Source organism: Nilaparvata lugens, chromosome 13 (genome assembly GCF_014356525.2).
Source record: "Nilaparvata lugens isolate BPH chromosome 13, ASM1435652v1, whole genome shotgun sequence".
Classification (NCBI taxonomy): domain Eukaryota; kingdom Metazoa; phylum Arthropoda; class Insecta; order Hemiptera; family Delphacidae; genus Nilaparvata; species Nilaparvata lugens.
In genome coordinates, this window is record NC_052516.1 from 27542198 (window position 1) to 27554383 (window position 12186).

The following is a 12186-nucleotide window of genomic DNA, read 5'->3' on the forward strand; positions in this document are numbered from 1 at the left end:
AAATTAACAAAGAAAATTAAATTTAAAATGTAAAGTCATTGAAAATTCTTCTAATTTACTAATTCATCAATTTTCTAATTTACTTGAGCTTGACCTAGAGCTTGAATGAGGGGAATATATTACAGCTACCTAGTTTATAATACAAAACTGGAAAAGTTTTGAAAAAATAAAAGTTTTTAATGAATACAAAAAGGAATGTGTAACAATGATGTTTTAAGACAAGAAATTGAACGTCATCTATTTTAGAACAATAGAAAAATAAAATGAATGTGAAAATTAAAGAAAACCAGAACAGTGTTTAATTTTTATGTTGAAAGTTATGAGATTCAGCAAAATTGTCGGATGAAATAAATCCTAACAATATTCAGAAAAGAAGATGCATATGATTGCCTAAAACTCCTTATAATATAGTTCTTATAATCTTGCCTCATAATATCAGTTGAAGATTGGATCAAAATTAACTAGACTTTTAAACTTGTTAGATTTAAAACTTGTTATCAAAGTACCTACTTGTATTAAAATTTATTTATATCGGTTGGAAATCACGTTCCACTATTGTTATGAGATTTACAAGACACACATTGAGAAGAAAAAATCCCTGCAAAGGTTTAACCTGAGCGCAGGAATGAGTCGCTATAAATAACATAATTACAATATCGAGGGAAACAGGATGTTGAAAAACTACTCTATAAAATGAAAGAAATTAATATTAATATATAATATAATATATTATATATATATATATATATATATATATATATATATATATAATATATATTATATTATATATAATTATAATATATTAATATATAATATTAATATAATAGATGACTATTATTGTTATATACACTTACGTATTCAATATATTTTTCAAAGATTCGAGTATTTTGACGGGGCTACTTTAAAGTTCAATTACAAAGTATAACTAGTACCCTAACATATTATTTCAACTAGTTTATCCGACTCTCTTGTTGTGTCTGAAATAATTTAAGGTTACTAGTAATTCTTTGCAATTTTGTTTCTAAAGTATGTTATTGTCTTTCGCTGTAGGTTGCTGTACACATTTTTATTATCCAATTTATGGTTAAATTATATTTGAAATTAATAACTTAATTTGATAACATGGTGATTTCCTTTAATTGTAGATGTTGGATACGCTGTTGACGACAATGATCCAGCAGCTGCAGAATGAGAGCGTGCCCGGGCGTATACAGGAGGCGACAATAGTGGCGCGACGGTTTGTGCGCTCTGTGGCACGCATCTTTGTCGTGTTTAGCGTTGAAATGGCACCCACTACTAGTAAACGAAGAGGGTAGGTACACAACATTTTCTGTTATTTCTGCAGGGAAATCTGAACGTCAATAAACCTGAATCGTATACTATTAAACGAGCAATTTCTGTTTATATGTTTGTATGTCACCGGATCTCGAAAACGGCTCCAACGATTCTCACGAAATTTTGAACGTAGTAGGTTTATAATATAAAGATTCGATTGCACTAGGTCTCATCCCTGGGAAAACTTGTTGAAGGACATAAAAAAGATAATATTTCATCCTTGGGAAAACAGCTGATAATTTCGTCGTCTGTTGATAATGAAAGTGAGTGAGCGAGTGCATGTGTGTGGGACTGAGACAAAAGTATGTCTCAGCTTGATTTGCAATCATTCAATCTGGTACTTGGTTTGGGTTGCTCAAAAGCCGGTTAAATTTTAATCCTGAGTAATTCCAGGAGAACCAATCAGAAAAGCCGTCTTTTTTAAATGGTCTTCTCTGATTTGGTTCACGTGAAATTAATCAGGATTAAAATTTGACCGGATTTTGTGCAACCGGAACTCTGTGAGAAAGATTTTTGCATTTCACTGGGAATTGATCTCAATCCGCTGTGATTAGATCTGTATAAACTATAAATATATTATAATTTCCTCTTACGTAGTAAATTTTCAAAGTACTCCAGAGCGAAGCTCGGTCCCCCGATAATGCTTGTTGATGATAGACTAATTTTATTCTATTCTAGCCAACTAGTTTGAAGACTAATGAGCTAATTTTTTCTATCCTAACATACTACTTGAAAAATTGATTAACGAATTCTTATTAGAAACTCTTATTGACTGCACTATTATAGAAGCTAGATTCACTCAATCACTGCTCTGCTCTTTCACTGGGCACTAATTGAACAAGCACTATGATAGTTCAAAAGGTTTCCTCCTTTTGAGCCTTGGCACCAACCCTCCATTGTCTAGCAGCTGGATCGTCTCGATGTTGTCATGTTGGTGCAGTCGCCCCTCGTGCCTCTCCGCATGCCTCTGGATCTTGGTGGACACCAGGTCGACGTGCAGGTCTCTATGAAGATCGCTGTTTCTGACATACCAAGGAGTATCCACAATGTTCGTTAGCACCTTGTTTTGGATTCGTTGTATGACATTGATGTTGCTGTCTTTGGTACACCCCCAAAGTTGTTTACCATACGTCCATACTGGCTTTAATATCTGTTTCTACAGAAGTATTTCGTTTCGGATTGAAAGGATGGAGTTTCTTCCAATCAGTCAATACAGCTTCTTATATTTGATTCCAAGCTCTTCTCTCTTCTTCTTGCGGCCTTCCAGCGAAGCTTTGCGTCCAAGGTCATACCTAGACACTTGGCATCATGAATAGTATTCTTCTCCCTTTCTCTAGTAGTATTCTTTTATCATTTTCAAGTCTAGTCTTCTTATATCTTTTCTCTAGTCTAGTATTCTTCTTTTTCTATTTACCTAGAAACTAAAACATACATAAAACTGGAAATTTGACACTTTAAGATTCTAAGTTGATCACTGAAGGCAACAGGCAGAACAGCCAAGTTTGATAATGATGTTACAACAACATTTCAAGATACAGGCTGTTAGAATTTAACCGACAATACGCAAAGTAAGGCCTAGCTGCTCAAAAGTCTTTTAAATTTTAACTGTGATTAAATGCAGATTGAAGACGTCTTCCGCCTCTCTTATTGGTTATCGTTGCATTCAACAGTTATCTATTTCAATCTCACAGCTAAAGTATGACAGTCATAAAACCCATTGAAGGCTTATATTATATATTCAGGCAAGGTGGGACTTTCCAAGGAACATCCTACCAAGAAAAGAAATACGAATTTACTTATTTTATCACGGTGGAAATTCAACAGGCTTTGCAACCGGGTCGAAATTCTTATCATATTCAATTACTATTGATTTATTTACAGAGCGCTGCTATCCAGAGATTGTGAGTTAGGTGTAAGTGTACCCGGCAATTAGGAGGTACCGGGTTCGACTCCCGGGCTGACAAAAATTTTTTAATAGCGCTCATCAAATTTCCATCTAGCTGTTTACCCTGTTGTCAATATTTGCAGTAGCAGAAGTCTTTGGAGTGATTTACAGCATTTAATTTGGATTTTTGTTTTATAATAATAAATTATTAATTTCTTCTTTAACCTTTAACTTAATTGAACCGAGCCTTTTAGTTTCTGTTCATTTATATAGACAAATAACAGAAGACTTCAGGGTGAGTTACAGCTTTTAATTTGGATTTTCGTTTAATAATAATTATTGATTTATTTGGAATGTTTATGTTGACAGGTCGACATCAGCCTCATATCCTTTGGTTCGGAGCAAGCGCGTGTTTCAGGCTCTGATCAAGTTGTCGGTGGAGGAGCTGTGTGAGACGGCAGACAGCCTCATCGCCCCAGTCAGGCTGGGAGTGGCTCGACCCACGGCCCCCTTCACGCTCTCCAGCACTACTGTTGAAGTTATCAATGTGAGTAGTTCATTCATTCACTTATTCATTTATGAATACAATCACTTATCGTAAATAGATGTTTCTTGGTATAGTGTAAAATGTGAATAGATCTTTTGAAGAGTATGTGAGTAGTTAATTTATTCATTCACTTATTATTTTAATAATACAATCACATATCATAAATTGTTGTTTCTAGGTATAGTGTAGATCGGTCTTCTGAAGAGTGAAACTGGCTTAACTGGATTCGTACTGAAGAATTAATTTATTGCAGGTGGAATGATTTTGGATAAATGTATTTGATGTGCTTTTCCTTGAGTATAGTCATAGAGAAACAATAGCTTAAGTAGATATCCCATGGTATAGGGAATTTATGTCGCAACTTTTACTGTTATCTCAAGCCGATTACTGTCGATTTTCACTGTTTTGTTGGAGTGATAGTGTATGAACGGCACAATTTTAGTGACTATCAGCGTCACACAGCTGCATAGGAAAGAACTATGTTAACTATGGGATAACAGTAAAAGTTGCGACATAAACGCCCTATACCATGGTATATCTATTTATGCTATCGTTTCTCTATGGTATAGTACTGTAATTATTGTATGTGTACATTATGAAATAAATAAACATTGGTTCATTGGTGGCATCTCTATGATTGTGTATATCTGAGACTTGTCTGATCAAGAGACTAGTACGGATTTAGGTACTAGTTGAAGGAAACAGTTTCTACTATTCTTAGGGTGTGGGCACACTACAGCAACTAAGTTGCTAAGCAGCAAGTGAACATTTACGAAAATCGAATCCCTGGCACACTAGCCGGCAACTTTTTTGTCCGTTTCAGATCAGATAACAGCAAACATTCTGGTCTTCATTATTCAGTAGTTCAGTCTCTAGATGTTTCAAGATGTAGACATTGTCTACTAGGGTAATTGGGTTATTCATGCTTTCAATCCAGTTACTACAAAATAAAACAATCGCCATTTTTTTACAAACAATTACGTATCCACTTAAAGTTGACTGAATAATCGACGTACAACTTTTCTTTTGCTGGTGATGTCTGAAACAATTTTTAGTTTTTTAGTTCTGGGTAGTTAATTTTATTTTCTTGTGATACATATTGATTAACCTTTTTTAACGTATTTATTAACCTTTGATTTGTTACGTTGTTAAATTCTGACAATAAAGAATTGAATTTAAAAATCCAAATACTCCTTTCATAGGTGGTGAATTGGACGAATAATAATATAATGTGTCAGGCAGACATTTGTGTTCAATTCCTCACCAACTTTTTTCAGCAACTTGATTAACGGTGTGCCTGCGTACCTGAAATTTATTGTTATAGCATTATGTGATGAATGTAATACATGTTTCAGGGCTTTGAAGAGTTGTTTTCGGTTGAGCCTCTGGCGCCGCACGGACAGGGGCGTCAGTCACTGTCGCTGCTGGGTGGCGTGCGTGGGGGGGCCGGCGATTCCTTGCTGCCTAGGGGGGCACTCGGACGGCAGCCCGTCTCGCAGATGGACATAGAGGATGAAATCGCTGAGAGTGAGCTCTAAAATAACTAACCTTAAATTTATTTATTGTCCTGTAAAGTCATGCATTCTTCACCTATCACCTATGAAAACATGATCAACTAGGAAGATGACAATTACTTGTTCAATACAGTAAAATTTACGTCATCTATAAATCTGATTTATACCATTTATTACAATACACTGATACAAAATTACAATTGAACAGGAAGGTTTGCAAGACCCGGTTGCAAGTAGTCTGCTAAATTTAATGGCGATTAAACGCCACAAGAACTAATCAGACAAGCCTTTTTTGGAAAGACTACAAAAATAATACTTTGGAAGACTTTGAAAAAAGGCTTGTCTGATTAGTTCTCGTGACATTTAATCACTGTTTAAATTTAACTGGTTTTTCGCGACAGCGCCTTCTTTCTTTCCTTTCAAAGAAGCCTCCTCTGATTGGTTCTCGTGACATGTAATCCCTGTTGAAATTCAACAGACGGTGGTGGAACCGGACCTAACAATCAAACAAAATTCAAACATTTGGAATCAGAGCAATGCCATTACATAAGAATTGCGTAACGATTTTTTGAGGTGTGTTGTATTGCGGTCCTCCAGATGACTTTCTGAATACTTGTTACTACTGCACAAATTTGCTTAGTTTTGCTGACAACACCAATATTATAATCATTATTATTTATTGCGAGCTTTCATTATTTCGATTGTTAATTTTTTTATGTATGCGTTTACACCAAAGTTAATAACAAAATAACTTAATCCTTATAGATTCTATTAGATTGAACATATCTTATCATACACACATGATGAACATATGTGTTTGTCAAGTTCCGTTCAATCTAATAGAATCTAACATAAGGATTATGTTATTAGCATTTTGTTAGTACCTAACTTTGGTGTAAACCCAGCTTTACAAACAAATGTTACATCAACTTGATATAAATATAAATTTACTCTAATAAAATATAACTTTAAATATATTATAAATTGACGTTAATGCAATATAATGATTTGTCAATAAATTTAATTTGATTTGTTGCAGACCTAGTATCCTTAGGCCAGGAAGGCGACGCCAGTGACGGTGAGGAAGTGGTGGGTGGAGCGGGTGGTCCGGGAGGAGCAGGGGGCGGAGGGGAAGTGGCGGATGGAGGCGGCGGTGGTGGCGGTGTTGGAGTGGGGGGTGGCGGCGGCCAAGGTGAGGAATCTGACAACGAGGATCTGATGGTGGAGTCGGAGTCAGACTCAGATCAGTCCAACCAGGATGCGCAGCGCAGTGTGCAGACGGGAGCCACGGCTGGTTCCGATGCTGGTCAGTTTTTAAATTTTGTATCATTATTTCCGATCTCTTTTTTGTTGCAAATTCCATATAGAATTTATAATCCTCGGCTGTGACACCTTTAGTGGGTGGGACACCTGTATAAACAAGTGTTGAAAGGTGCGTGCAGATTTATGCGCCAAGAACACTTGCATTTCATTTTTTTCAGCTGATGCTATTCTTATTAAATCTGTATTTGTACAGGAACAGTACGGTGCAGATATGATAAGCATAGCATTAGCTGAAGAAGAAGATGATAAGAAAAAGAAGAGGAGGTGAAGAAGAAATAATACTGTTCTGTGGTTGTACAGGAACAGTAAGGCTCAGATATTATAAGCATAGCATCAGCTGAAGAAAAGTGAAATGCCCGTGAAGATTATAATAATAATAATATTTATTCATGCATGTAAATTTTACATTAAATGTTTCGCATTTGTCAGTTACAATAAAATCATACAATCTGTCAGGCCATTAAAATCTCCGTGAATATTTGAAGTCCAAAAAATAAAGATGACATCATCTTAACTATTATAATATTTCACTAGGTTTATTTCTCACACTGTATATGAGAAAACTCCAGTAAACTATAGAAACTTGTAGTGAAATTCGTGGTGATATGTCTGTACGCACCTTATAATGAATGAAATTGGGACCCCTAAGCTTTTACATTAAATGGTTCGCATTTGTCAGTTACAATACAATCTGTCAGGTCATCTAAATCTCCGTGATTATTTGAAGTCTAAAAAATAAAGATGACATCATCTTAACTATTATAATATTTCACTAGGTTTATTTCTCACACTGTATATGAGAACTATAATCAAGTAAACTGTAGTAAGATTCGTGGTGCATATGTCTGTACGCACCTTATAATGAATGGAATTGGGACCCCTACGCTGTAATGGCAGAAAGGGAAAAGAAAAATAAGAAATCTGGTTTAAAAATAAGTATCCCACATTAGTATTCAACCTATCAAATTCTGCTGTTTGAAGATTTGAAAATGTGAGGGTGTGTTATAATAAGTGTCTACTAACATTTGAAAAAATAAAATGTGATAGTTTAGATTTTTAATATGACTTATGATAATGCATGATAAGACTAGATAGATATTGCTCAACCATAGATCTATTTAAAATCGAGATACCTGTTTAGCAACAGAGATTGATAATGGTGTAACAACCGAAACCGGTATCTCGATTTTTAATAAATCTGTGGTTGGACAGTATCTAGTCTTTTAATATATTTGTGGTTTGACAGTATCTAGCCTTTTAATAAATTTGTGTTTGGACAGTATCTAGTCTTTTAATATATTTGTGGTTGGACAGTATCTAGTCTTTTTATTAATTATGCATAACTACCACAAAATTACCTTCACAACTACTCAGAAAGTATCTTAAGATGAAACTGTTATGGAGGTCACAGAAAATCATGGAGTGGAATTTCATTCTCACAGAGTAAGATCACAGTTTTTGGGTTAAGTCTGTTGTTATCTCCAAGCCATAATAGTCGAAGTTGTGATTGTGTAGATGAATAATGATTAGATTTAAAAAATCTGTCGACCAGTTTTACTTGATTCTTTCTCTGCATAAATTACTCATACCAAAGTTCAATAATTCACAATACCATATTGAAAAATATTGCTCACAAGATAACATTATTATCATTAATTAGGATACGTCGCTCTATTTGTCAGGTATTAGTTCGTTACTTCTGTTTCCTGAGGAAGATTCAGCCGATTCTAGTCAACAGGAGGAAGAAGAGTCAGAAGGAGGAGAAAGTGACGAACTAGACACTGAGGAGTTGGTGCTAGGCGATGAACAGCTAGAAAGAAGAAGGTAAATATTAATTTATTCATTTTTTCTATTTTTCTAATGATTCATTTATGTATTTTAAAACTATAGTGGAACCTGGTACTGTACGCGTCCCATAGTTTTGCCTCCGTGGCATATTGGCAAGATATGGTTCGCGGGGTAATAGTTACGGCTTTGGAAAACATCAGCTTCAGATACCCTAGATAGAGGAAGCTCCCTACAGAGCTTCCTTGAAGGATGCTCGCTAGAGACAGAGATTCTTTATGAATGAGAGAGAGTTGCAACGTGCCACCAACAATAGAAAGAACATGTTTTGAACGAATGTCAGCTGATAGGTTGTGTACATCTTTTTGGATGCAACACGTTGTTGAGAAGATACAAATGAGCATTTGTTGCTTATGGAAAGATACATTTTCAAGAATGTTCGATGTTTTTGAACGGGTAGTATTATAGTCTAGTGCAAAGCTACAGGACCCAGACTGTACCACTACCTCCGTAAACAAAGCCATAGTGCATGACAGTTGGTTGATGGTATCGTCAGCACAGGTAGGGCTCCTACACCAATAAAAACACTAGCGGATATAGATCAGCTGAAATCAACATATTTTTATTGGTGTAGGAGCTCTACCTGTGCTGACGTCACAAGAATGCACTATGGCTTTGTTTACGGATGTAGTGACTGTACACCCCGTTGTAGTACCTTTTTCCTGCAGTCCCCTGAAATTTCTATATAGCTTACAACCTCGATAAACTACGCCCTTATTTAATACAGACAATGTAATAGTACATTTTTTAACGGTCCCTTTAGATGTGCTAAACGGAGGTTTTACTGTATACATTATTCAGGGGTACCTTGGATTTAATCCCATTACTGTCCTCATAACGCATACTAATTGAAGTAAAGTATATCAAAGAATATTAGGTTGAGAAGGAGTAATAAATAAATAATAAATATTCTAGTAAAATTTACTCTATATATTGTGGAATTTCTCCATATTTATTTATGTGGACCCATAAGGTGAAATAAAAACGATATTGTCAGTTCCTTATAAATTACACATAAATTCCATATAATGTTGACAATATCGTTTTCATTTCACCTTAATATTCAAGAACTTTGATTGGTTGAACGATTAATTATTACCAAGAACCCTTTGATTTGGTGTAGTGCTAATGGAGTGAGAAATTAAGGGCAAGTTTCCGAGCTTGGCATTCAGCTAAGTTCTAGACTTTACAATATCGTTATTATCGTTGACAATATCTTTTTCATTTCACCTTAATATTCAAGTACTTTGATTGGTTGAAAGATTAATTATTATCAAGAACAAAACCCTTTGATTTGGTGTAGTGCTAATGGAATGAGAAATTAAGGGCAATTTTCTGAGCTCGGCATTTAGCTAAGTTCTAGACTTTGAACAGCTGGAGTAAGAAAATTGGCTTTCCGAAATGGGGCGTAGTCCACGTTTAATAAATTTCGAAAAACGAGAAAATTGAACACAAAATAAAATAGATAAAAAATAGTGTAAAGTTTCAGTTATTTTGAATTATTTAGGAATGTTTCATCTCGTCAAGGAAAAACGTTTCAATTATAGAAAATGATAAAATGAATATTAACATAAAAACTACGACTACGTCCCGTTTCGGAAATCCAATTTTCTGACACTAGCTGTTCTAAGTCTAGAACTTAGCTAAATCCCGAGCTCGGAAACCGGCCCTGAAATGTATGAAGGCTTGTTATGAGAAAATATTATAATATTAGCAAGTGTAGTGAGTGAAGAGGATGTAGTGTAATTATATTTCATAGGAAGTAACTAAGGATTTCTCTGGAAGACTTTAGTATACAAATAATTCAGTAATAAGATATATTAACAAAAAAATAAATAGTTAGTCTAGTAACTAGTTTAAATATGATGACCAGAAAAAAATTGAAATTCTAAAAGCAATAGAGCAATAGACAACGTCAAATAGTTTGTAGTTCACTTGTTTAGTACGAAGGATGACATTAAGTTAAAAGCTTTCTTTTCAGTCAAGGGTTTACCAATCTTATTACTCCAGTTTTTCTATCGATTTTTCTTTTTGAATCACTTTAATGATAATTATCATCAAGTATGCATGTATGAATGAGTAAATAAATACGTTTTTGTTTTAGTTCAAACAGCGGTGCAGGTCAGAGAAGCAACTTGGCACCTCAAAGCATGCAGTGGGCGATCCGAAGTCGCGAGAGTCAATCACGATCAGCAGGTACAATATCATTTATCATTATTCTAATCTCATAATTTCTCATTTATGTGGTTTCACAATTTCTCCTTAATTTCAGTGTCCTATGTTTATTTATTTTCATTAAAACACTATCACCTATTGAATAAGAAAGGACTTGTCAGCCACTATTTATATTACCACATAAAATACACAACCTCAAATAATTATGTAAACCGTATAATTTATGTGTCTAGATGAATAGTGGTTAACAACATTGTTAAACACTTTGTTTTTTTATTCATTATGGAGAAATAACGCATCAGTCACAATACAGCTCCAATACTACCTATTGATTTTATTCAATAGATTTAGAGTACAATTAAATAGAATAGAACAGTTCTTAGTTAGAATAATTTAATAGTTTTTGGAATAGGTGATTGGGATAATAATTCTTCATTGACGTTTAAGCACTTAGTGTATTAGGTTCAATTAGGACCGGTTTCTAGTACACTTATTAAATCTAATCGACCATTAGATCTATAGGTTTGATGGCTGATTAGATTCAATTAATAAGTGTCCAGAAACCGGGCTTTAGAATGTGACGAAGTAGCTGAAATTAGAACCCTAGCAGAAGATCTTGATTTCAACTCTAATCTTCGAGGAGGTTTATTCAGTTAAGAAGAAGTTATCAAACATACTAAACAGTACCTGATATCTGTTTGAATTAATGTTGATGAAATCTACTTTTCAATTGCAGTGTTGAAAGTCAACACACCATGTTATACATGTCTGTTACAAATTGAGGCCAAAGTAGAAGAGATAGTAGTGTTTTGTCGCTTCTATTTTTGAATCTTTGGTAAATTGACAAAGACTTCGTACAATTGGAGAGATTTTGTGATTGTTTCATAGAATCTCTGTATGGGTCTGACAAGAAACCAATTTAACTTTTTTATAATGACTTAAATAATTAAAATGGAAATTTCCAGTTTAAAGTTACAAAAATTGAAGCCAAAGTAGAAGAGATAGTAGTGTTATATCGCTTCTATTTTTGAATCTTTGGTAAATTGACAAAGACTTCGTACACTTGGAGAGATTTGTGATTGTTTCATAGAATCTCTGTATGGGTCTGACAAGAAACCAATTTAAAATTTGTATAATGAATTTAAATAATTAAAATGGAAATCTCCAGTATAAAGTTACAAAAATTGAAGCCAAAGTAGAAGAGATAGTAGTGTTTTATCGCTTCTATTTTTGAATCTTTGGTAGATTGAAAAAGACTTCATACACTTCAAGAGATTATAATGTTACATAGAATCTCATTACGAGTCTTACAAAAATATTTAATATTTGTTTATAATCATGTCAATTTCATCCAAACTGTTGTTTATTGTGTAGTAGCAACTCCTCCTTTAGTTACTGCAGTAGCATAATTCTATTTTTTATTGTAGTGATTTATTTTTGCAAATCTAATATATTCATTATTTTCTAAATAATTTTCTTCCTATTGTTCTGTCTTTTTTTACTTATCGTTTGGGATGTGACCTAGCTTCCATAGTTTCATTTAGTTTAGTTGTTCATAATAA

General features: G+C 34.1%; 1 protein-coding gene across 1 annotated transcript in view; it reads left to right on the forward strand.

Annotated features, from left to right (window-relative positions):
* LOC111064034 (E3 ubiquitin-protein ligase hyd) overlaps positions 1-12186 on the forward strand; it is a 99970-nt gene that overhangs the window by 47771 nt on the left and 40013 nt on the right. Inside the window, exons 23-28 of the mRNA XM_039440410.1 lie at positions 1146-1312; positions 3590-3767; positions 5123-5294; positions 6321-6587; positions 8287-8428; positions 10554-10645. Of these exons, the coding sequence (XP_039296344.1) occupies positions 1146-1312; positions 3590-3767; positions 5123-5294; positions 6321-6587; positions 8287-8428; positions 10554-10645 (1018 nt within the window). The remainder of the gene's footprint in view (positions 1-1145; positions 1313-3589; positions 3768-5122; positions 5295-6320; positions 6588-8286; positions 8429-10553; positions 10646-12186) is intronic.